Below are 23,419 nucleotides of genomic sequence, written 5' to 3' on the forward strand. Positions count from 1 at the left end.
TTTTAGCGACACTGCAACCAAGATACTAATTATCATGATAGTTAGTCAATTCACTGACTATACTACAGTCACTTAGACATATGATTATAGTGTATAATGAGATAAATGCAGATCTGACACATCCAATATGACGGACGCGCGTGACGTATCGCAGCGACGAAACACGCTCACTGCAGGATCTTCTCTATGTTCGTGGTACAACAGCGATAGTGATGCTTGGAGCGCTCTTGCTCGTTCACGCGCCGCCATCCTCGTGAACGCGCACCAGCATCCTCCGTGACCATCTTCACAACATTTCTTCTTCTTGAAGATATATAAAGATCAAGGTACGCACCAACCATAAGGATGCTCTGCTTATTATGGGATCGTAACAGCTTAATTATTGATTTAATCAATTACAAGAAGGCTACAATGAGCTAGTAGGCTAATTTGCACGGTGGGATGAAGATTGAGTATAAAATGGTTCCGTATAAAATAATGGCGTGCAATTTGTGCATATTGATTGCCATTGCTGTCTTATTGTCAATCATGTGCAGTAATTTCAAGCATCTATATTTGTGGTTTGACACGACCCCTGGCATATCTATTATTTATGCATCATGTTTATTTGAGAGGAAAAAGCTACATAAAACGTATGCAATGTCAACAATGCATCAGCTCTCTCTGTCAACATACTTGACATCATCAGTGCAGAGTCACACATTTTCTATTACTAGAACGCAAATAAAATTGATTTTCCATATCTAAACTACTGTCATTTCCAAAATGATGGACGTTACATGTGAGGCAACGGGCAGAAAATCAGTCATGAGGCAATAATGAGAATCATAGCGCTTACCAAGCATCCAATCATATTTCAGTCATGTTGTCATAGCATCTCAGGTGGTATATAAATAATTATTATGTCTGCTGAACTTTTATTAATTTGTTTTTGCTTTGTGATCACACTCAAATTATCTAAAATCACTTTGCATACAGGTCCTCAAGAACTCCACCGATTATAAATTTGTCATTTCAGAATTGTGTACGAAACTGGTAGCAGTTCATTTAAAAAAATGCTAGTGACGTTAAAGTAAAATGTTCTTCTATGGTTGCATAGATGAACCAGGTGCTCACAGCCTGCTGGATATTCCTCCTGCTCTCTGCCTTCCTGTGCGAGCCTGCACTGTGCAAAGGAGGCCGCGGGGGGTCCCGTGGCTCATCCAGAGGATCTGCACGTAGCTCCACAGCGGGCTCGTATCGCGGTGCGGGCGGCTATGGCGGCCCCCGCTCTCGCTTCAGAGCGGCGGGCCGGACGTCCCCGGTACGTGTGGCCGCCGCTGCGGCCGCAGGGGCTGCGGTGGCCCTGACGGCAGATAAATGGTACGCGTCCGCTTACCGCCGCAGCAACGCTGACTCCAACGAGGAGCTGGATTATTACAACAGGACTGGTTATTTTGATGCTCAGATGTCTGGCTCCAACGCGGGAGCATCCTTCTGCCAAATGTTTTCCGTCACCATGGCAACGCTGTTCTCCAAATATATACTGTTGTGGGACTCCATGTGGTAATGAGCTTTTAAGGAGAAATGTGCTGGACCTGACTAATGCAGGACAGGCTGGAAGCAACAGGAAAACTGGTGGGAAGACATAGTCATGACCACAAAGCAAATACTGCACTGTTCACTTCAACTTAAAACGTAAAAACTTATGTGCACCAGCTTGAGTGTTGCGGACCAAATGAGCAACGAGAGATCAAGAATGAAGACTACACAAAGCCAAAATGCTATTAAAATATGCACTTCCTTAGGCTAAGAGCATAATTTCATTTATGAACACTTTTAGAAAACATTCTTATTGACATGGTGACACTAAAGTTAAAAATTACAATTACGGGATATGGGAGAGGCGTCCAAGATCTTTTATTATGAAGCCCAGGGAAATCATTTATTTCCATCACTCACAAAGACTCCACACTTGAAGTCATCTGAGCGACTGTTTACGTGACTCGGCAGGTGCTGCTGTTCTCAATTGAGTTCAAATTTCAGTCTTTGAGCTGAGATCATGACAATTACGACCCATTTTCCTGATAGAAGACGAGAGACTTTGCGCTTTGTGGACCACCACTTGAGGGACAGCTACTATTTGAGGAAATCCAGTATATTTGTGTCATGTGTAACGATATGGTGCTGCTTAAACAGGTTGTGATATATCCCCAAATGCTTCTTGTTTACCTTATAGCACTTGTGCAATGTACAGATTACCTTTCTTATCCGTCTCAATGCAAATAAACACAAGTGTAAACCAACTCAAAAAGACATCTGCCTTTTTCATTCTAAAATCAAGACACATTCCAATCAGATCTTGAACGATTTTACTTACAAATGTCCAAATATACAGGTGCATCCATTAAAGTGTGTCCTTCTAGTCCAGAATCACTTGGCCCAGCTCTCCTTTTCGAAAAGCTCGGATGAAATCGTACGCTGCTGCCGGATAGTTGGGTACGATGACGTTAATGTTGCCTAAAGGAGAGCAAACATTGTTGTCATGCCTTATTATGTTGATGACACACGTCTGAAACTGTAACTAGCCTGCAACTATTCCGTATACACCTTAGCATAGCACTAAGAAGCAAATGATTCCAAATTATTCCTAAATGCATTAAAAAAAACAAATTCTGGATGCAAATTTTGGCTTGTATTTTGCAAGCAGTATTCTCTCTCTCACCCACTCCAGTGAGAGCTTTGACGCGCTGAGTCTTCTTAAGCTTCACAGCTATGTGCTTGAGGACATGTTGGATGTTGTCGTTAGGCTCTTCCAGGTTGTATTTTTCAACGTAACTGTGCAAAAAAGCAAAGCAATGGACCAACAGAGACTTAAAATAGCAACACAGATGGCGTAATATCGGCTCACACCTAAAATTACTACCTGAAATTTTTAAGCCGGTTCAGAGAATAGAGCAAGTAGTCAGCGATGACATCCTCACCCACTAAATGGTCCAGGATAGTTCCTGGAGAGAGACAACAGAAGCACAGTTCAATTGAAGCCTCGATTTAGCACATTTTAATCGTTCTGAACAACTGGATCATTTCTGTTGGTATCACTAAATTAGCATGTATGCTCACCACATAACGCTAGCTTCATGCCTGTCTCCAAACTTTCTATTTTGGGGGGCAAGACTCCTGGTGTGTCCAACAGGTACATTATGGGGCGTTCACAAACCTGAGAACGATACCACTAAATAGCATGAAAAAAATACAATAAAAAAAAAAAAAAATACATAAATATATACACCACTGACCTGAATCCTAGTGAGGACGGCTCGAGTTATACCAGGCTCTCCACCAACTCGAGACGCGCGGCCTGAACGACACATTTCAAGCGTGTAACTCAGAAATAAAAAAAAAGCGTAGCGTACTTAAATGTACCTTTTTTCAAATGAGTCCTTCTAAGGGAGTTGATGAGTGATGATTTTCCCACGTTGGGCACTCCAATTACCATTAGGCAATAATTATGATTCTTGACAAATGTACAAATTTACATGTGATTATCAAAATTAGGTACTACAGTATCAAGGCTGCATGATGTCTTTTGCTATTTTACTCCGTGTGTACCTCTTCTCTGTTAAAACGTTGTGAGTTTGTTATCATTTCCAGCACTGTTGGCACCACCTGTAAAAAAATCGACATTAGTGAAGGCTGGTAATCAAATTTATTGGCCGTTAAGCGACGACGACGACGCATGCCTTGGCGACGTTGTCGTCTCTTTGTTTTAGACAGTCAGTGAACAGAACATTTTTCACGCCACTTCTACCAAGCTCCTTCAGGATCCTCTGCATGGAAAAAGAAAATGACAAATGATCCATTTAAATGAAATCACACGAGGGCATCTGGATTTGAAAAGTTGATAGATTGACTGAACATTTCTTTCACTATAATGACATTAACTTGTTTTTTTAGATAACACATAGGACTAGAATCCAGTCTTGCTGGCTGTGTGTGTTCTTTAAAACAATATTAACTAAACACTGCACGAATGTGGTAAGCACCTGCTTTTTTGACAGGTCAGCCAGGTCCATCTTGTTAAGAACAAGCAGATGTGGTTTGACATCCAGCGTCTCCTGAAACACAGGGTTTCTTCCAGAGAAGGGGATGTGCTTCACGTTAAAGATGTTTTATTATTGCATGACAAACACACAGCTTCAGATCCACCAGTAAGGATATTCTAGCATCGTGTATTTCTATGATGCAATCCACACCCTTCAGACTGGCTCTCATCTGCTTCAGCCCTGCCCACAAAAGCAAACAGTTCACTCCAAACCCGTATTTCAGGAATAATGCATTCATTTGTCATTTCATAGCAATTACTGTACTTGCAGTCACCTTTAGCCATATGTCCAGGGAACCAGTGAGCCACTTCCCGTCCTCCAAAATCGAAAGTGCTTCGAAACTTGGCAACATCGCAAAGTGACCTGTACAGTTTCATGGCCGTGATAAATATAGATGAGACTTTTAACAGTCACATCAGAACCTAAATCAGTATTTCTCCGACTCACGACTTTGAAAAACTACGGTACGGGCATCCTGCACGCCAATATTTACACGCCGACTAAAAACTGTAAACTTGCAAAAGGTTCCGCTTTTCTTCAACAAACCGAGTCGCGTGTGTAGTACTGCGTACAATAATAATAACCGGTACTGGTAGCACAGACAAAATATGACAACAAATTACATGGACAAAAACCCTTACAACAAATGAGAACATTAATTGTTTTATTGGATTACATTAAAATTATTGGAGTAGTTTGAAATATTACTGCACAATATAGAAACAGGACTTTAAATAACATTTTAATAGCTTCTAGTAGATGTACGTAAGGCAAAACAATGTTATAACAAGTCACAATGCAACCACTTCATTGTGCATCATTCCGTTTAGAGCTTTGACTTGGTTGGCTGTGCGGAATGAGCGGAGGAGTAGTGAGCAAGGAGTCTGTCGGCTTCCCTCCAGCCAGTGAGAAGAGCTCCATGGACGGTGGAGAAGTAGCAGGGATGAGTTGCCTCTCCAGCAAACAACACCTGCAGTGGCTGGAAAGGACACACCAGACAGTTTATGATTTGTGAGTTTGGTATCATTACTTTGTTTAAAATGTCAGTACTTGTGAGAGCGATCGCTTGGCTGGCAGAGGCTCCATCAAGTTCTCCAAGTCCTGCAATGAGCAGCCCCTTGAGGTGTAACTGTATGATCCGCATGTCCAGGGGTCGTGAAACCATTGAGACCTCAAGACCCTCCGCGGAGTGATTATGGGATTACCTATGTACGTATGCACAGAATTAATTGGGCTTGTTCAGTCAATCAACAAAAGACTGTAACTCATTCACCTGTAAACCTGCGGACGAGTTGTGTGACGGCATGCAGGACCTCCTGCTCAGACAAAGTCTCCATATAGTTTGACTCATGCCCAGCAATCCAGCCACACAAAACATGGCCGTACCTGAAAGTTTAAAGACTTTTTTTTTTTAATTCCACCAAACATACACAATACGCAACATACACTAAGAGGATTTTCTGCAACAGTTGAAGATATGAATCCATAAATTAATTATGGGACTGATTTAGCTGCTGACCTTTCAGTGGGTTTTAATACAGTGAAGCCAAACAATTTCTTTATCCAGGATCCTGGAACATCCTGCACCTGATCCACCATGCCATCCTGACCAATGTGACAACAAATAATGGATTAGGTTTTAGGTTGTAAAGCTTAATTATTAAATATGAAGCGAAGGTACAAGATAAGTATTCGGTCACAGTGCATAATCGTAATTCTGCCTTGACAAAGAGGGTAAAGTTTTGATTTGGCACAAAGCTGAAGAGGGAACAATACTCCTGCTTCATTTGTGAACTCACCTCATCTTCCCACACCAAGTAGATGACCTCGCAGTCATCATCCCACCAGGGTGAATCAAATTCCACAAATATTTTATTGTTGGTGCCAAAACCTAATCTCTGGATTGAGTGAATTTTATGCAGAGGAAGAGGAGGATGGAACAGTGACGTATAGTGCTTCTTTAAGTAGCCTGACCAAACAGAAGCAACAACAATTAGATTTAGGAGGACCAACTGAATGAAGTCCCGATAGTAATACCTAAAGGAACTGTGACGATCACATGATCAGCAGCCACCATGTTCCCATCAGCGCACTCGACATTCACATGTGCGTCGCTTTTGTCGGAGTTGTTCCAGTGGATGTGACGAACGGGTGTGTTGTAGCTCACTACACCAGCAGGCAACTCTGACATCAGCTTTCTTACTAGACCTTCATAACCTCTGAAATAAGACACAGAATTCAACACGAAATATGAGACAAATGGATTTTTTTCTTTTCACACCAAGTTGTTATCTATACTGTAAATGCGATAACGAGTTATTGAGGTGTTGAATATGCACAGCCAGTGTGTTTCATATGTTGGACTACGAACCTTGGGAAGGTGCAGTCTAGTCCGAGTGTTGTTTTATAGAGGCCATTAGCACCCAAGCCTAGGTCATCCAAGCTGTGAGTTCCAGAAACACAACATTCCACCTTCATCATGGTGCTGAACATACACCGCTGCAAAGATCCTGCTTTGTCTGCTTTCCACTTCTCCGCTGATCTTTGTAGCACCTAAACCAAAACAAGACAATGTTACTGTCAAGTTCTGGTAGAACATGGATATGATGATCATACCTCTGCACGTATGAATTGGCCCACGCTAGGCCAAGGTTCTCCTCCCTTCTCCTGAAATTCTGTACACTCATCCAGAAGTTCTTTGAACATCTCCACAGAGGGGTACACATCTTCAAGGCTCAACTTACGCCCTTTTAGTTAGGAGGAACAGCACATGAGTTTACCATCTTATTTGGTCGAAAAAGACGAGAGGTTTTCTCAAGAGTCACCTGAGCTGGTGAAGACATTGGGGATCCAGGGAGGATGTCCGCCGATATCCATTGCCTGATTCTCCGGGGTGAGAGCATCTGGACTCAGCAGGCCGTATTGCCGAGCCAAACAAAATACCGGGTTCTCTTCGGATGGCCCATGGATCCAGTTGGCCCCCAACTCTACTATGTTATCACCTACACACAAAAGTCACAACAATAACAGTAGTGGGGTTATTGTGAACTTCGATTTATATATGTGTGTGAATGGTTGTTTGTCCACATTTTCCCTATATTAGTTTAACAAATTAATCTTTGGTGTGTTTTGACACTTATTTTGAATATTTGCGGCTACGCATGATTATCATATGGTAATGAACACACAGCGGTTTTGCATATTGTTTTCAATCGAATTTAAATATTACTGTCGTCTGTGTGCTATATACGAGGTTGGTAGCGTACAAACCCGAGTTACGTCGCCATCGTCGGAAATGAACTATGTCGTAAACCGAGGAATCATTGCAAGTGATAACGTAAAGTTACGCAAAAGAAACTGTCAGTGGGTCAAAGTGGGTTCCCTGTTGTACTCACCAAATTTGCCAGTTTTGATTCTCCCCCCGCTTCTTCCAGTCGCTTCGAGTATACGCACATGATTAAATCCTGATTTCACGAGTCTCTGTGCCGTTGCGATCCCCGATATTCCGCATCCGATGATGACAATCCGAGCGTTGGTACCCGTCGACATCGTGACCTGAAAGGACCTGTTTGACAAGTCAAAAAAAAAAAAAAATCGTTAAGATCACGATTTGCTTCTGAGTGCGAGGTGACTTCTGGTGGGGCGTTTCAAAATAAAGTTCTTCTCTTCGATTTAAAGGGTTAGGGATGGTTGCATATTTCTATCTACTCAAACGCAGTTTTTCGATAATTGAAAGTCTAACATTTAATTAGTTTTACCAAGATTTCGTTTTTGTCTTTGTCTAAAAGATATCAAACTGCTCATCTAACTAAAACTAATAAAAAAGCAGGATGAAAAAAAAGTGCTTTTAACAGCACAGTTTTTATTATTATTATTTATTATTATTATTACCTTTCTTGTTCTTGTTTCTTTCTTTCTTTTTACATTCTACTTTACAGGACCCTGTCAGCCGTAGACATCTATTGGATGTCTGGCCTATGTACAGACCTAATTTAGACGTCTAAAATTGGTCTCGGTATAGACCTAAAATAGACGTCTAAATTAAAAACATCAAATATGATAATATTTCGAAAATTTTTACCCTACATTTGTAGTAGCTATTTCGACGGAAAGCTGAGGTCTGGCCAGCAGGTGGTGATATAGGAAAAAGTTTCCATAAACTCTGGAAAGTTGAGGGCCTCCTTGTCCTGCAAAGTTTGAATGTCTTCCGTATGAATGTGACAGAATGTTGGTGTTGGTAAGACTTTTGTGTCTGTACTTTTATAAATTATATATTTTTTAGCAGGTTATTTTTGAAGTTGCAATGCAGTAATGACAAATCACATTAACATATAAAAGTCAAGTCAAAAATGTTGTTTACAATCCTATTTTTTTTCTATGCTCCCTCACTAGTCTAAACACATTGTAGTTAATATTGCACTTGTGACATTTAGCCTTGTACTACCATTTGCTGTTGACTGAAAAGGATATCACAGTGCCCAAGGTCACAACTTGCAAACGCACTACATGACCAAACAAAAAAAAACAAGTGAAAGTCATTACCTGAGCCATTAGGCACAGTAATGTCATTTTCAGTCAACACTTCCTAATGCATCTAGCATAAATTCCCGCAGGAGTCGTACTCAAAGGAAAAGGATGTGGTAAAAGATTTTACGCATAAGTAATTGCATTAATCAGCGAATAATAAAGGCACACCGACTAAAGGTCAAGGTTGGCCCTGCAAAATGACAACAGTCAACAATTCTTACTGTTAGCCAAAGTGTGGGAAGCAAGGAAGAGCCCTTCTCGCTCAGGATACCCTATTGTGTAACACACACACACACATACACACACACATACAAACGGTGCATGGGAACTCGTTGGCATAAAGGGTCGCTCTGAAGAACAATGCTAATACACTCATCAGTTACAGGAAATGATAAGACTCTATTTTTTCAATGACAAATTTGTTTTGAAGAGAAATGCAAACAACTTTAAAACCATACAGTTGCTTTATTACATTAGTCATGAAAAACATTACAATTACAAAAAAAAATGCATGTTTGACTCAAAAGCAGTAAGAATGTGTCATAAAAATTGAGGATATATATAAATAACATTATGCACACGCACGCGCGCACACATACAAACACACCCACACATATTTTTATACTGGGTCACAGGAGTGAGTCTTGCCCTCCAGCTGATGGACGATCAGTGACCTCAATGTGATGTACCTACACAGGGAGAAGGAAACACATCATTTGTAATGGATTAAAAAAAATAAAATGAAGAGAGTTGATGATATTACTACTACTACAACTGCCACTAATAATAATAATAAATGAGAATTCATGAATGATATGAGATAAACAGTAGTAGTTGAGTAATCAAATCGATTGGCTTCCGATGCAGGAATGTTACTCATATGACTGCATCAATTGAACTAACACAGCCGCCATTGACGGGCAAGTTTGTTTGGATTTCATAATATGGAGGAGATATGGACATTGGTTTCACTTAGCACAATTACACACGTTAAATGAGGACTAGGGTTTTGTATCATGTGCATTCAAGACTCTTCACATACTTTTTTATCAGTTTGTTTATTTCCCGCTCTTCTTCCTCTTTTAGCTTCTCCACAAAGCTGTCCAAAACTGGAATTTCAAACTTGATGTACTGGGCAACCTGGCAAAGAGAGAACAGGCAAGAAGAAAAATTAAAATTTCAAGATGTGTGGAATTTTATCTTGGGAAGTTTATTTTAAATTCTGATGCGATTTGTTTTTCCAGGCCTTCATTTCCTGCTTGTATTTGCGTCTTGATGTCTTCAGTAAGTGAAAAGTAAGAATTGTGCTGCACGTACACAGGATGTGAGTCGGGACTTGGAGTAATGCCGATGACAACCAAAGAGGATTTCTGCTCCACACGACTTGAAAGCTGCTTTACTGTTTAAGAGTTCAACTGCACTCTCACATAAAACGTGACCAGAGAGACACACACCTTGAACTAACAGCGGCCCATTTTATCATATTTATTTTTGATTGTTTTTGTCCAGTATCAAGTTTAGCATTCCTCCAAGTGAGGATCTGGTTTCCCCTTTAGTGTAGTCACAACATGGGCCACCTATTGTCAGATGAGTCTCACAGCCTTTCCTCAGCGTGCTAAATTTAACTCAACATAATGAGCCCATTGTGTGCCTACGTTCATTTTAAAGAGGTCACCCATGGGCAACATGATGAAAATGACACTCACATCATAGGTGACTTCTTCTCCCAGGTCGGCCTCCATGATGAAGATCTTGGATATCATCTCACAAGGTCCGTGAAGCACACGGGTCACCAGCGGGTATTCACTATCCTTCAATTGGGTCCGCTCTAAATATAAAAAACCCAAAATAATTAGAATCATTGAGAAATTACTAATACATGGAATATTTCCTTGATGAAAATGATAACCTACATACCTCCAGACTCATGGACCATATAAAGAACAAATTCTTCAGATTTATTTTCCACCTTAAAAGATACAAATATTGAATAATAGTACCTTTATCTTGCATACAGTTCAAGAGTTCAAGTTCAAGAGTTCAAGAGTTTTTTTATTCGCCATGTTTGAGCGTGCCAAACAAGGACTTTGACTTTGGTAAATCACAGCCTCTGTTCAACATTTAGGTGACTAACAACAACACTCAGGACATGTGAAAAACGAAAGATATTCTCAAACATCCCCTGATCTTAAACTGATCTTAAACTCCCAAGAGGGCAAGAAAAAAGAAATATAGGATATAATAATATATTATTATTAGTATAATAATAATGATAATAATAATAATAATAATAATGCAGTATCATTAAAAAAAAAAGTCCAAGCAACACAATAAATATCATTAACATGCACTTACCCGAAACTTTTGTAGCAGCATATTTAGGACCTGCACTGTCGTCATGGCGCTGTTTACTCGCACGTTCGTGACTGAACCAAAGGCCGGAGTGAACACAGATGTCTGGTGAGGAGGTCGACATAAACACAAATCCATCACAGAATATACAGAATATGTGGAAAATTGTTTAGAACTTTTTGTGCTCAGTTCTTGTCATTCCCTCACGTCTGGGCTTTGAACATTTTGTACAGGAAGTCTAAACCGGGAAAGAAGTCAGCGGTTGACCAGCTGTATAATGTTGGACCACATACACACACACGATATAGCCAAAGAGGAACTGATGAAGTGCTCCTAATAGGGCTCATTAGTGAAATCCGCACATGGCCAAACTATTGTGAAATATGAACAGTGCAAGTACAGGAACATCCTTCCAGGAAAGACCTTCCCCTCTGCACCTGTGTGTGTACATGTGTGTGTGTGTCTTTGTACCTTGTGGTTGTAGAAGTGTCCGTTGATGGAGAACCTGTGTGTGCGTAAACGTTGCAGGTCCCTGGCAGTGTTTGTCCTTGACCTCCTCTGGACGTGCATGAAGGAAGCATCACTTCTGGTCCTTAGCAGCTGTGGACACTCTTCTACCTCCTGCATGCCCTCCACATCCACCCCTCAATAAACAAAGGAAATTACTGGTACTTTTCAAATTACCAGAAAAACCTTCCATCAGGCACTCAGACATATTCCAAAAACGTTTCATTTTATGTTATGGTTTAAAAATTTAAATTTGCCATGCTTGTAAACAACACCCTACTCTGTGGTGTTTATTTGCACTTTACAGGGTCTTTAAAGATTTGGAAATGTGTTGAAATCCAAACCTTGATCAACAACAACAAACGGCTAAACTTGTTGCTGTTTAGTGCCAGTAATCCGAATTGCAATACTCCACAATTCTGCAGGGGATCAATTTGAAATCTAAACCGTAGCACATGTAATGTTCTCATTATAAATGATGTGCAATAAAAAGTCAACATCGAAGCAGGACCGGATCAGAGCTGTTAATTACTTTTCGTCTGGTTACACGTGGTCTGGGCTGATCAGCCTCTCATGAGCAGATTACCTCTGCACGTGAATTGCAGAATTATGCAGAGTGAAGCGGGGCTGCAACCTGCTCCTCAACGTGTAATCTGTAATCATCAGGTGTGTGTGTGTGTAGGGGAGGTGGTGAAGCGCACGTGTCTTATTCACCTGCTGATCCACTTTCACTACTCAGTGAATTATTGTTCGACTCTGTCGATCGTGGCTTTGCAATTACAGACATAGTGTTCCTGTAGAAACAAAATCATACACTATTTTCATAAATAGACTGAATACAAATTGATGTACCCGCAGTAGATGGTATTCTTCTTTCAGCAAAATTAAATGAAATATATGACAGATAAAATGACCATTAACCCCAATTCCAATTCATAACAGAAATGTAATAATTTTGCCTTGATGTGAGGCTGTATGAAAACTTAACTCAACACACTTGGAAACTAGATGAAGTATTTTCCAAAGACAACAATTCAATAATAACAGTTCCATGTCCATGCATGTCTTGTGATAAACTGGTAACCAGTCCAGGGTGCACCCAGTCCTGAAATTGCCTACTTTTGTGGTTATAATACAGTTGATCACAAAAGTAGGCCAACTATGTGGGACCTCAGCATCAAGTGTTAAAATGCAGGGTGGGGATGCTTGTGCACAATGAGGCAAAGTGTTAGTTGGACTAAAGTGTCGAAGGAATGCGCACGTGTACTTTTGTGTGTTGAGCACCAGGAGGGCCGTCGTACCGGTTGGGACGCAGTCGTTCGTTGTCGTCGTACATTTGAAGTCTGATTGGTCGATGCAGACCCCAGTGGATGTTCAATAAACCTTCCAGGATGAGGCCCCCCTCCTCCTCCTGTACAAATACACACACACACGTGTTACCCAAAGAGGAAATCCTGTCACAAAAGCTCAATGTCAGGTGTACGTGCAAGAACAAGCGATCCAGGGTGAAGTTTCTCATTTTGAGAAAAGGGAGTAGGAGCGCCCCACCCTTTTAATTCAGTGCACGGGTGAAGTCATGTCTGAGGGAGTGCTTTGGGTCACGTACTGTAGGTACAGAGGTGGAATATTTTATTTAACCAATTAAAAGTGTATTTAGCTCCAAAGGTAACACTTTGTTGTTTGTTAGCACAATAATAGGATGGCAAGGGTAAAAACAATACTTTGTGACTCAAACGTAAACATTTTAAATTATTCAATGTTTTGAGACTCAACTGTGGGTGAGGGGGAATCGAAGGCACTTATGATATGAGTCAAATGTCGAGAGAAAGTTGTCATGTTTGGACATTTGAAAAAGTAACACTGCTTTTTTTCAAGCTGCCTCATTATTTTCAAATATATATTTTGGCTGCACTGCTATATTTTGACTAGGTTGTATCACTTTATATGAATACAATCACTGTAGAAAAAAATATTTACACATCTGCAGTTATGCAACTAGCGTATTTGGTGTTTACAAGTTGTCAAAGAGCATTTCTAATCAGGTGCGTGTGTGTCCTTGTCACGAGTGAGTCGTTCTCCAATCAAGAGTTGTTTTTAAAAATCAAGAGAAGCAGCTGAGTATGATTCATGTATTTTTTTTCTATTTGTCACCATAAGGAAGGCCAAATTGCTCCCATGGCTTCATTGTTTCTGCAATGTAAACATTGAATGAGCAAGCCTGCAAACACACTGCTCCAAGGTTTCCGCAACAGGCGTGTACACACCCTCTACAATTCCGCCCCCCCACCTCTCGTAAGGTCAGCAGAGTTATATTTAGCAGTCACGCCTAATCAGCCTGGTGTAAGCTGCTTCTATAAAGCCGAGTTCCGAACTCCACGAGTCAGACATTTGACTGAGACGACCGCACTTCAACATTCTTCTTTATAAATCACAAGGACATTAACAAAGGTGAGCTTCTTCTTGTTACTAAGATAGAAATATGTGAATGTAAGACAGTATGTATGAATTACAAACTATATAACTCCAAATTTAAAATCCAGCAATTTAGATCAAATCTGTTTAAATAAATTCTCTATATTTCAGCTGTTGTACAGCAAAAAAAAATACTTAATACGTAATTTTGATTTTGTCATAATTCAGCAGTGATTTTAAATGACGCATTAAAACAACAATCCCTGTTTTTACGGTTTTAACAGTAATTCAACAGAGAAACAAACGTACTGATAATTCTGTTTTTGCTGTTTCAGCATGAAACACAGACGCCTACTGCAGTCGCTGCCCCTCTTGCCCACCATCATGGAGACGCTAGAAGACTTGCCTCTGCATCCCACTGCCTGCCAGTCCACTCCGTCTTTGGACTCCCTGGACGACTACATGAGAAGCATTGGAGCTCTCGCTTGTCCCGAGGGGCTCCCGAGCTCGGCCCCCTTCAGGCTCCAACGAACCCCCAGGCTGAGGCAGTTGTCCAAGGCTCAGATGAAACACTCTGTATCGGCCTCGCTTCCTCGCAGCTCCCCGCGCGCCCACAGAACTTGTTGGCCTTCTTGCACGGGTGTGAGCGGCACAGAGGATTGTTCTCTCAGGAGACAACAAGACAGTCGAGGTAAAGACCCCGTGGACTGGCTCTTTGCTCAGATGAGGACTTGAAGGGGCACTTTTGGGGGCGCTTTTCATAAAAGCGAGATCACAGTGACATTTGGGAAGGATGGATGCAAATGGAGTGAATGGCTATTTATTTGTACGAGAATGTGAAGGCATTATTGTTTACACTTTGTATGTTTCTATTAAAATGTTGAAATCATATTGTGTATGAAAATATTTTACATTCGCTACAACCTAAACACTTGTAGGAGACTTTAGACAAGAGGTGGGGGAGACCCTGGACTAGTCAACAGTTTATTTATTTATGATTTACATTTATGAGTAAATTGTAAAATGTAAATATTTTGGACACACAAATTCTGGGAGGAAAGTTTATTGTTAAACATTTAAAAGTAGAGTTTGGTAATTGCATACAAGCATAATGGATTAATACATCAATTTAAAAAAATTGTGCACATCTATTGTGGTGTCATGTGTATTTTCTATAAATAATATTTTCTATGGGTAGCACAGTGCCCGAGTCCTAGTGGTTCACACATTATTTTCATGTGCGAAGTTTAAATGTTCTGCAGTCCGGTTTGTTTGCCTCCCTTCCCCCAAAAATTTGCTGGGATAGGTCATAATTCTCAGGCGACCATAATGAGTACATTCGCAATAGACAAAAATAGAATACACATGGATGTAAATGTTTATTTACATAGTCCATGTTTTTTTTTGTGTGTAAAAAAAAAATCCCTGCAGCGAAATGCTGCTTTCTAGTGGTAAAAGGTGGTGCAACAACTGAGGCTTCTCAATTTATTAAAATAACCTAACAAAGCCACTAGAGAGAGCTACGCTTGCACCATTTGAAGAAAGTACAGTGAACAGATTGCAGTAGTACTGTACTGTACATTATATGCTTACTATTATTATTTTTATTCTCCTTGCACTTCAATCCCGAGGTTAGAACTTGAGTTTACATATTTGCCTTATGCTGTGTTTCAAATGGGTACTAGGACTTCCTCCCACATTCCCTAAAACACTGTTATTTCATTATGAACTCTAAATTGCAATCAAATGCGTGATTATGAGTGTGAATCTATGTTTGTCTATATGGCTGCCATATCCTCTACCTCACCCACGATCCTACATTGTGGAAAAACGATATATATAGAATATGGATGGATATAATATGTAGTATAATTTAGATTGCACTACACATGAATTAGAACATGTACATTAGTTGCACAGAAAAAACGAAAGATTTATTATCTTTTATCAAATTTTATTTGTGCGCAATTGAATAGTTTTTTTCTTCAGTGCATTCGCAGTATTGGCCTAAAAAATGTTTTGTGGTAGTTTAAAATTTTACTAAAGCATACAAATAATTAAAAAAAATTATGAATTGATCTCCAGCAAGGTTAATCTTCCTTTGTTCAAGCATCCACCTCTCCTCCTCCTCCTCCTCCTCCTCCTCCTCCTCCTCCTCCTCCTCCTCCTCCTCCTCCTCCTCCTCCTCCTCCTCCTCCGCCTCCTCTTCATAATCATCCTCATTCAGGTTACAGTTCCACACTTAGCCTACAAACATGTCTGGGCCTATTCTCAACTCCAAAAACTGTTTGTGTTCATTTCCCAAACATACAAGTCACTGCACCTGACTTGTTCGACCACAACATGACTCACACATCACCTGACTACATGCACACCCAGTCAGCATGATCATGATGTCATCCTCAAAAAGCAGCAAGATAAATGGATTGTTATTCACTATCCTAACCTCGTTTTGCATATGACCCATTTATCTTCATATGCTTCAACTGTTTGCTCACAATTTAGCACTGACCCTCAATAGAAAGACGAACAGTAGTAGACAAACAGTAGTTCTTCATTCATCGCAGATGTTATGTACCAAACCACCCCTAAGATAGAAGAACTCCAAAAAATTGTGATCATATACTTAACGCTGCATGCATATACCTAATATCAAAATATATGCATGTGAGATAGACTTGGGCTTGCAATCCCAATGATCTACACAACTGCAGTATCTGTTTCCATCTGTAAATGAATGCATGGGACTTTTTTGGCCAATCCAAAATATACACACTGTACAGTATGCACAGTATGCAGTCTATGTAGTTTTTTTGCCACAATTTTGCTACTTATGGCGACCATAGTCACCATCAGATGGAATGTGAGGGACTTTCCTAGAATGAGACAAAATCCGGAGTAGAACTGGTGGGAGACAAATATGAGGGACACATCATGACCACAGTTTGCTGCCCACAATCACCCACACACACACACAGACACACACACACATTTGTACATATACAGTTGACCACTCAGCAACCTGCTGGTGCACACAAAGGGAAACTCCTGGCCATAAATGCCACAGAACAATTATCAAACAAATAACGGTACTCTCAAACATTTTTACACACACTAAAGTTAAAGGTTAAGTTGGCGAGTGGTTTGTTTGGGTGTATGACTGCATATCTGAGAGGCCCATTCTCTTGTTCCATATTAACTGGGGGATTTTTGGTGGTTGGCACTCAGGGGCCCATAGTGGATACTTTGCACAAAGCCTGATTTAATCCCATTTATTTCCCTATAAACACTGGTGGAACTGGTTTAATTTTCGATATGAGTATATTCCACAGACCACTGCTGCAGCCGTTGAATAAACAACCGGTATTTCCCAAACTCTTATCGTGGATATCTGCAATAGGTGAGTCTTACCTCATGAGTCCTCAACTGGAAGTTCTTGCCTGCATGGTAGCAATTGTATGTGCGAAGCAACAACAGGATGTCCGATCTGACAAAAGAACAACAGCTTGCATTTGGTCTATTCAGTACAATCACAATTGTATGCAAGTAAATGGGACTCACTTGGGGATTTGTTTGTCTGCACTGAGCTTCACGTAAGTTTGATGCTCTCCCATTGTGATGAGAGTCCAGCTGTGGTCAAAAAGAATACATTAGTATTAGCATGATTTGTTATTATGCAGTTTTAACAAATGGCCTTCCAAATAATCCCAGAACGATTTATCAATTTGTACAACACTTGTAAAGTTCTGCACAATGTATTAAAGAGACATATGATAAAAAATATTACATTACAGAAGATAAATTACGCAATCAAATAGATGGACAGAGCGAGTGGTGCTGCTGGCTGTGGCAAGAGTGAAAACAGGCGAGAGGCACTTAGGGTAAATCACATGGTCTTGTTGACACAGAGCCAGCCAAGGCAATAGACTGTAACTTTCAATGGCAAAGCATAATAAAACATCACCTGTGTCATTACCAGGTCAGTCCTGTTCTCTGAACTTTCTCTTAAAAATAAATAAATAGATAAATAAGAAAATTGGAATCCCCACAGTTACTGGAAATAGAAAGTGAATATTTTTCTGAGTCCTGATGATTCATCACAAGTCTATCGGGAATTATATCCTGTAGAAATCAATCGTAGAGATCCGCAATTGTGCACAGGACTCTTCCTACAAATGTTGGGTTTAGGTCTGGGCTTTGAATGGCCCACTAAAAGAAAAATAACCATTCTATCCTTGATGGTGTTTGATGCTTAACATCGATATCATGCTGTACAGTGGAATTCCTCATCAGCGTCATCTTTCTGGCACACATATGGAAACCAAAAAGTGGCCCTACTTCCAGCTGGACACAAACAACCACAAAACATGAGTCTTCACTGCGGGGATAGTGTTCTTCTGGTGATGCACAGTGTGGTTTTTGAATTGAATCATGCAAACTTTTCATTTTTTTTCCTCCATTTTTTCTAAAAACATCAGTTTTAATTGTACTGAAGCACTGATAACAGTCTACATTATAGTCCATATAATGTTGCATGATGGGACAAATATAAGTTGGGCTTTCTCCATCCGGTGTTGTAGTGGAAAAACTGTTAAACATGTCCTTCAGGCTGTGAGGGCTGAAGCAAACTAATGGTGCCCAGGTTCTCTGCAGCATCCATAGAAGGAAAGTGCTTTAGGGAATTTCCGGGTATGGAAAGCCCAGCTCTTGAGTGTGCGGGGGAGGAGCGCGAGAGTATAAAAAAGCGGCATGTGGTTCAGGAGATCATTGTCAAGGCTCAGTCATCGTCAAACATGCAGCTCAATCCTCAGTCAGTGTGCAAGCTCATCTTGCTGGCTGCTTGGTGTGCGCTGAACACAGGTAAGAACATCCGCTCTTGACTGTCTCCATGGTTGCCGAGTTGTGTGTGTCTGCGTAAACTAATCTTCACAACACTGAGTGACCCCACCGCTTAATCCTCTTTATGTTTGTTCAGACAGCACATTTGTTCCGGGAAGATGTTTGTGTCCTGAGACGCAAACTGGCGTGAGAGGCAGACTGCAGGAGCTCACCGTGTACCCCAAGAACCCCAACTGCGACAAAGTCACTGTGATGTAAGTTGCATGGCTGCATACACACATGCACAGCACGCACACGTGACCTAACATGCATGTGTGTGTTTTACAGAGTGACGCTGAAGAGCACCAATGAGCCCGTTTGTCTGAGTCCAGATGCGCCAATGGGAAAACAGCTGATTCGATGCTGGAATAGGTAAGATGGAGTCAAAAAATATTTTTAAGTGAGTTTGTATTGGTTGAATTGCAGAAAATGACATAAGAAAGGTGTCAAAAGATCATGTGGTGAAATGCAATGCAAATTAATCACGAATCAAAATATATTTAAGTTAACATTTATTAAACGAGTAATTCTTTAAAAAGTAATTGCACGTGTCATTTCTAGTGATGGAGGTGCACAAGATAGTGTAGCTGCGCTAAGTCATTCAACAATTTAAAAGATTCAAGTTCACTCCAAATTTCATTTATATGAATAATTGTTGACTTCCCTCATTCAGTACTTGCAATGCATATGTACTAATAATTCATAGCTATTGGAAAAAACAGCCTTTGTGATGCTTTTGTGTGCTTATGCTCACCCAACCCCCATGTAATCCTTCAATTTAGGTTAAAAGTGGACGTTGACCTCTATACATAAGAGTACTATGCATTACTCATACTGCATGAGGTCGTAGGTCACAGATATTGAATGTTGTTTTGTTTGTCCAAGTTGCCAAATGTGCGACTGTAGGATACTGTGCTTTTAAGCTACACATAAATTTTTTATTGCTTTCTAGAGCGAGGTCTCTGGATCGCAATGTGAAGTTGTGTCTGAGGAGAAAGAGAAGAAGAGGTCTGCGCCAGCTGTCTCGACAGCGCGGAAGAGCCTCAAATTTACGCCAGTAGTGGAAACAGCATGCAGCTATACAAGAGCGGAGGGTGTGTGTATTGGACTTTGAGATACAGATGATATAAGGGCCCTTCAAAAGCACTGTGTCATTTTCCAACAAAGTGTCAGATTCTGCTTGAAATGAGATTGTCTTTTATACATTTTAGCAGTAAGAGACTATTTATGTTTCTAAAAAGCCCTGGAGGCCAAATGTTAGTTAACTTCAATAGCTTTAACTAGTCAATATTGTTTTTGTGTAAGTGTGCTATTTATTATTTATACCAATATTTTAGATCTTAGTTTGTGAATAAACAACTTTAAAAGTATGCTAGTGTGTCATTTGTGAGGATGGGATGAGAGCATTTCTTCCACAGCAGGATGTCAAAGGTCACATGACCTTGGCTGTAGTTGATAAACCACAGGATGTGAGTCAGTTGGGGGAACACTTCTTGATCCAAACATCAAAAAGTGGCAAAGATTCCGCAGACAGAAAGCTCTCTGTGACATGACATGTTATTATATCTCATTACGTTATGTTTTTTCTTTCTTTACTTTCATTTATTGCAATACATTCGTGCAACAAGATATGGAACAATGAAAGTGAGTTGTTAATGGTGTCTAAAACTCCCACTCACATTCTTTTAGGAGCACTCACTTAATCACTGTACACTGCCATTGAAAAATCAATGCTCGTGTCATAACCTGCCTGGTTTTTCATTAAACTGATCTTTGTTTATGTGGATTGCGAAATGACTGTAGACAGAGTTTGGTGGTGAATGAAAAGCGAAAGTGAGCTGCTTAACAAAGGCCCCTTGTCATAACAGGGTTCGTAGAGAAGGGGACTTTTCATTTTTGCATAGTGACATCAAAGTCAAAGAAGGGTGACAGTTGGGAAAAAGGAAAATCGTGACGATAACCATAGAACTTGAAACGAACCATTCAAAATGAGAAAGTGAGAGTTGGCCAAATGGTGGGAAAGAGAATCCTGATATTAGTAGTCTTCCAAGTATTGAAAACATTCATACGCAGAGATGGCGTGGCTCACTGGTTGAGTGGTGACCATTGTGACCATCTCAAACAGGTAGAAGATCGCTATACAAGTGAAAAACCATGAACATATTTTAAAGATTATGTTTTAATACTATGACATCACAACATGGCTTTAAACTGCTCTTTTCAACTGACTTTTGGAAGCTAGAGGAGTTTGAACCTTGACTGTGAGGTTGACAAGCCAACTACTAGGACAGTGGTCCCCAACCACCGGGCCGCGGACTGGTACCGGTCCGTGGGTCATTTGGTACTGGGTCCCACAGAAAAAAAATAAGAAAATAAAATAAATAAAATAAAAAAAAAATATATATATATATATATATATATATATAAAATCGACGATCAATTAATTCAGATCAAGACGCTCGTCCCGGTCACATGACATCAAGTCAAGCCCGCAAAGTTAGCAAAAATGAGTAAGAATTTATTTTGAAAAATATTTAAAAAATTGGGGATTCTCTCCCAATTACATCCGTCAGTGCACCTGTGCCTCTTGACACAGGTAAATTCAGGTCAGACGCTCGTCCCGGTCCTGTCACGAAGCTATCAAAAATTTGTAAGAAAAAGATTTTTGGAAAGAGGAAAAGTCCCAATGTGGAGATAGAAGAAGAGGAAAGAAAAAGAAAGCTGGATTAAAATCAAGGCAGAATATCCCGAGATCGCCACAAAAGCACTGAAAACCCTGCTTCCCGTTGCAATAGGATTTTCTGCGGTTGCAGCGACCAAAACAAAGCTACGGAGCAGATACTTAATGGTGAGTTTGATTTTTATGCGCATTGTTTTTATGCCAGTCGTATCATTTGATTTAATCGTATTTATATATTTATTATTAATGTATTATTTATTTATATAAAGGCCGGTCCGTGAAAATATTGTCTGACAAGTAACCGGTCCGTGGCGCAAAAAAAGTTGTACTAGGATATTATTAATAGTTAGCGCTGGTAATTATAACACTAGTTGATGGTACAATGCTGCCACCTAGTGTTTAACGACATAAGTATAAAAAGTGATTTAAATGAGCGCTTCATCTTCACGATACATGGCTCACGTGGATCATCATTTTATTTGTAATGTCACTTGTGACACCAGAAAACTGGGTCAATGTTTTACACTGCATTATTGCTGCCTCATAGGGTGTTTGAAATTTAATTACCACCCTTGTCTCCAAGGAATATTGCATTCATTTTTTTTAATCAGCAGTTTCGCTTGTGACTTTTATGCATCCAAAATTTATTTTGTTTTGTTTAGTGTCACAACCTACTATTAACAAATTACTTGCGTGTAAACAATAATAAAAAAACAACCTTTGGTGCAAATTTAGTCAAAGAAAGAATGAAAAAATCTGACTTCTTTCAGTATTATTCTTATCCAAAACCACCCAGAAACCCAATTTTTCATCATCTTTATTTAAACTATAGAAATCAGATCAATAGCATTGCTTCTAAATCTGGCCACATATTGGCTCATCAGTCTGTCCCTCGTGCATATTTACACATTTAAATGCATTCCCAGTCGGTCACCATTCTTATAAATAATTTAGGTAACGTTGACAATAGCAGAGAAAGGCTTGAATTGGGAAAAGGTGCACATGGAAGGTCTTATCTTCCCTTTCTTTATGCTCCATGTGAACAAAGAAGCATCGCGAGAGCTGCATTCAATTATCACACCTCCACCGGCAACAGTCCATTCAAACATCACCATCCACCCATCCACACCTTGCGTAAAAATTACGCACAAACAAAATGTTGACGCACTTTAACAATTATGAAAAAAAATCAACCACCTCTTCCACTGTCAGCAACTTAAGGCCATCTCTTGTTAAATTATGCAATTTGCAGTTTAATTTACGATTAAATAGACAATATTGCTAATTTGTTGTCAACTCTAAAAGCTTCTTACCATGGCACTTGAGGTCTCCGTGTTCCTTCGTGAGGACTACACCGCTTATCGTCTTGCGCCCCTCTGGGCGCTGTGCTATCTGAAAGCCGCACAAAGAAAACTGACACCAAGATGAGCCAATAACAAATCGCGTTGATTAAATTTGAGCAATTGGCGTTGGGCATAGGCGGGCCTTATCGTATTAGTTTTGCATTCCGCTCTCCAGTCCAATCAAGGCCCTGCAGCTTATTCTAGCACAATTCAGGGAAAGAATTTGAGTTGATAAATTAATATTCATGGATGGCTGCCGTGAATTTCTTTTGTGCCTAAAAAGTAGTCAGATTGGATTTGGCTAGTCATTTTCTGTCTATCATAATGCCAGGCAATGAAATAAAAAGAAACAAGTTAGGTTTTCTTTTTTAGCTTTTATTTTCTAGGAGTGAAAATCCCCTCAAGGCAGAACACCCATTCTCTGTATAAAGGGGGAAAAAAAAGCTACCACGGCCGTGTGCGAGATGTATTCCTCCCATCCTGTTTTTGATCCCGGATCTTCCATCTGAGCCATTGTAATAGGAAAACAAAAACTAGGCCTGCAGGAAGACCCTCCCTCACCCTCCCTGATGGGGATTTACAATTTAAAGGAAGTGACTTGTTGAGCCAATTGCCTAAGTAAAGAACACAAGTGG

At 40.1% G+C, this 23,419-nt stretch overlaps 5 protein-coding genes and 1 long non-coding RNA gene across 7 annotated transcripts; 3 read left to right on the forward strand and 3 right to left on the reverse strand.

The window, feature by feature from the left end:
• The first annotated feature begins 50 nt into the window (after positions 1-50).
• On the forward strand, positions 51-2,285 carry sprn (shadow of prion protein). Its single transcript, XM_088385314.1, has 2 exons — positions 51-326; positions 1,100-2,285. Exon 2 carries the CDS (start codon positions 1,100-1,102, stop codon positions 1,547-1,549), a length of 450 nt encoding a protein of 149 aa, XP_088241440.1. The 5' UTR covers positions 51-326; the 3' UTR covers positions 1,550-2,285.
• Positions 719-4,585, reverse strand: mtg1 (mitochondrial ribosome-associated GTPase 1). 2 transcript variants are annotated; one of them, XM_088385312.1, is made up of 12 exons: positions 4,360-4,585; positions 4,199-4,265; positions 4,026-4,128; positions 3,723-3,809; positions 3,592-3,648; positions 3,406-3,496; positions 3,279-3,340; positions 3,103-3,199; positions 2,906-2,987; positions 2,705-2,817; positions 2,360-2,499; positions 719-1,614 (listed from the first exon to the last, which is right to left on the reverse strand). In XM_088385312.1, exons 1-11 carry the CDS (start codon positions 4,460-4,462, stop codon positions 2,402-2,404), a joined length of 960 nt encoding a protein of 319 aa, XP_088241438.1. In that variant the 5' UTR covers positions 4,463-4,585; the 3' UTR covers positions 719-1,614; positions 2,360-2,401. The 2 variants fall into 2 exon arrangements, with proteins under 2 accessions (XP_088241438.1, XP_088241437.1); XM_088385311.1 differs by lacking the exon at positions 719-1,614 and having other exon boundaries at positions 2,335-2,499.
• A 147-nt stretch (positions 4,586-4,732) lies between these two features.
• paox (polyamine oxidase) lies at positions 4,733-7,691 on the reverse strand. Its single transcript, XM_088384874.1, has 10 exons — positions 7,481-7,691; positions 6,911-7,087; positions 6,702-6,832; positions 6,457-6,638; positions 6,123-6,304; positions 5,885-6,054; positions 5,605-5,690; positions 5,359-5,471; positions 5,136-5,290; positions 4,733-5,064 (listed from the first exon to the last, which is right to left on the reverse strand). Exons 1-10 carry the CDS (start codon positions 7,632-7,634, stop codon positions 4,912-4,914), a joined length of 1,503 nt encoding a protein of 500 aa, XP_088241000.1. The 5' UTR covers positions 7,635-7,691; the 3' UTR covers positions 4,733-4,911.
• Positions 7,692-9,063: 1,372 nt separating this feature from the next.
• Positions 9,064-22,870, reverse strand: rassf4a (Ras association domain family member 4a). The gene is made up of 11 exons (XM_088385278.1): positions 22,755-22,870; positions 17,445-17,513; positions 17,295-17,370; positions 12,773-12,882; positions 12,186-12,265; positions 11,436-11,608; positions 10,968-11,069; positions 10,530-10,581; positions 10,319-10,440; positions 9,655-9,752; positions 9,064-9,301 (listed from the first exon to the last, which is right to left on the reverse strand). Exons 2-11 carry the CDS (start codon positions 17,495-17,497, stop codon positions 9,232-9,234), a joined length of 936 nt encoding a protein of 311 aa, XP_088241404.1. The 5' UTR covers positions 17,498-17,513; positions 22,755-22,870; the 3' UTR covers positions 9,064-9,231.
• Positions 13,489-14,772, forward strand: LOC148393275 (uncharacterized). The gene is made up of 2 exons (XR_015860459.1): positions 13,489-13,919; positions 14,219-14,772. It is a non-coding gene; the product is annotated as an uncharacterized LOC148393275 (long non-coding RNA).
• LOC148393276 (C-X-C motif chemokine 10-like) lies at positions 18,591-20,131 on the forward strand. Its single transcript, XM_088385279.1, has 4 exons — positions 18,591-18,743; positions 18,859-18,976; positions 19,050-19,133; positions 19,714-20,131. The coding sequence occupies exons 1-4, from the start codon at positions 18,677-18,679 to the stop codon at positions 19,820-19,822; spliced, it is 378 nt and encodes a 125-aa protein (XP_088241405.1). The 5' UTR covers positions 18,591-18,676; the 3' UTR covers positions 19,823-20,131.
• Positions 22,871-23,419: the final 549 nt, after the last annotated feature.

The sequence above is a fragment of the Syngnathus floridae genome, chromosome 9 (assembly GCF_059516105.1).
Source record: "Syngnathus floridae isolate MCC-2025c chromosome 9, RoL_Sflo_1.0, whole genome shotgun sequence".
NCBI classification, from domain to species: domain Eukaryota; kingdom Metazoa; phylum Chordata; class Actinopteri; order Syngnathiformes; family Syngnathidae; genus Syngnathus; species Syngnathus floridae.

Excerpts from the sequence above, each read along its gene's own strand:
- mtg1 (XM_088385312.1), bottom strand. The coding sequence starts at position 4,462 with ATGAAACTGTACAGGTCACTTTGCGATGTTGCCAAGTTTCGAAGCACT. Across the intron at positions 3,810-4,025 it reads CTGACCTGTCAAAAAAGCAG|AGGATCCTGAAGGAGCTTGG; the intron begins GTGCTTACCACA and ends TTTTCCATGCAG. Across the intron at positions 2,818-2,905 it reads AACCGGCTTAAAAATTTCAG|TTACGTTGAAAAATACAACC; the intron begins GTAGTAATTTTA and ends TTTTTTGCACAG.
- rassf4a (XM_088385278.1), bottom strand. The coding sequence starts at position 17,497 with ATGGGAGAGCATCAAACTTACGTGAAGCTCAGTGCAGACAAACAAATC. Across the intron at positions 12,883-17,294 it reads TCCAGTTGAGGACTCATGAG|GAGGAGGAGGGGGGCCTCAT; the intron begins GTAAGACTCACC and ends GTATTTGTACAG. Across the intron at positions 9,753-10,318 it reads GAGAAGAAGTCACCTATGAT|GTTGCCCAGTACATCAAGTT; the intron begins GTGAGTGTCATT and ends TCTCTTTGCCAG.
- sprn (XM_088385314.1), top strand. The coding sequence starts at position 1,100 with ATGAACCAGGTGCTCACAGCCTGCTGGATATTCCTCCTGCTCTCTGCC.
- paox (XM_088384874.1), bottom strand. The coding sequence starts at position 7,634 with ATGTCGACGGGTACCAACGCTCGGATTGTCATCATCGGATGCGGAATA. Across the intron at positions 5,291-5,358 it reads ACTCGTCCGCAGGTTTACAG|GTAATCCCATAATCACTCCG; the intron begins GTGAATGAGTTA and ends ATACGTACATAG. Across the intron at positions 5,065-5,135 it reads CCAAGCGATCGCTCTCACAA|CCACTGCAGGTGTTGTTTGC; the intron begins GTACTGACATTT and ends TGTCCTTTCCAG.
- LOC148393276 (XM_088385279.1), top strand. The coding sequence starts at position 18,677 with ATGCAGCTCAATCCTCAGTCAGTGTGCAAGCTCATCTTGCTGGCTGCT. Across the intron at positions 18,977-19,049 it reads TGCGACAAAGTCACTGTGAT|AGTGACGCTGAAGAGCACCA; the intron begins GTAAGTTGCATG and ends TGTGTTTTACAG. Across the intron at positions 19,134-19,713 it reads CTGATTCGATGCTGGAATAG|AGCGAGGTCTCTGGATCGCA; the intron begins GTAAGATGGAGT and ends ATTGCTTTCTAG.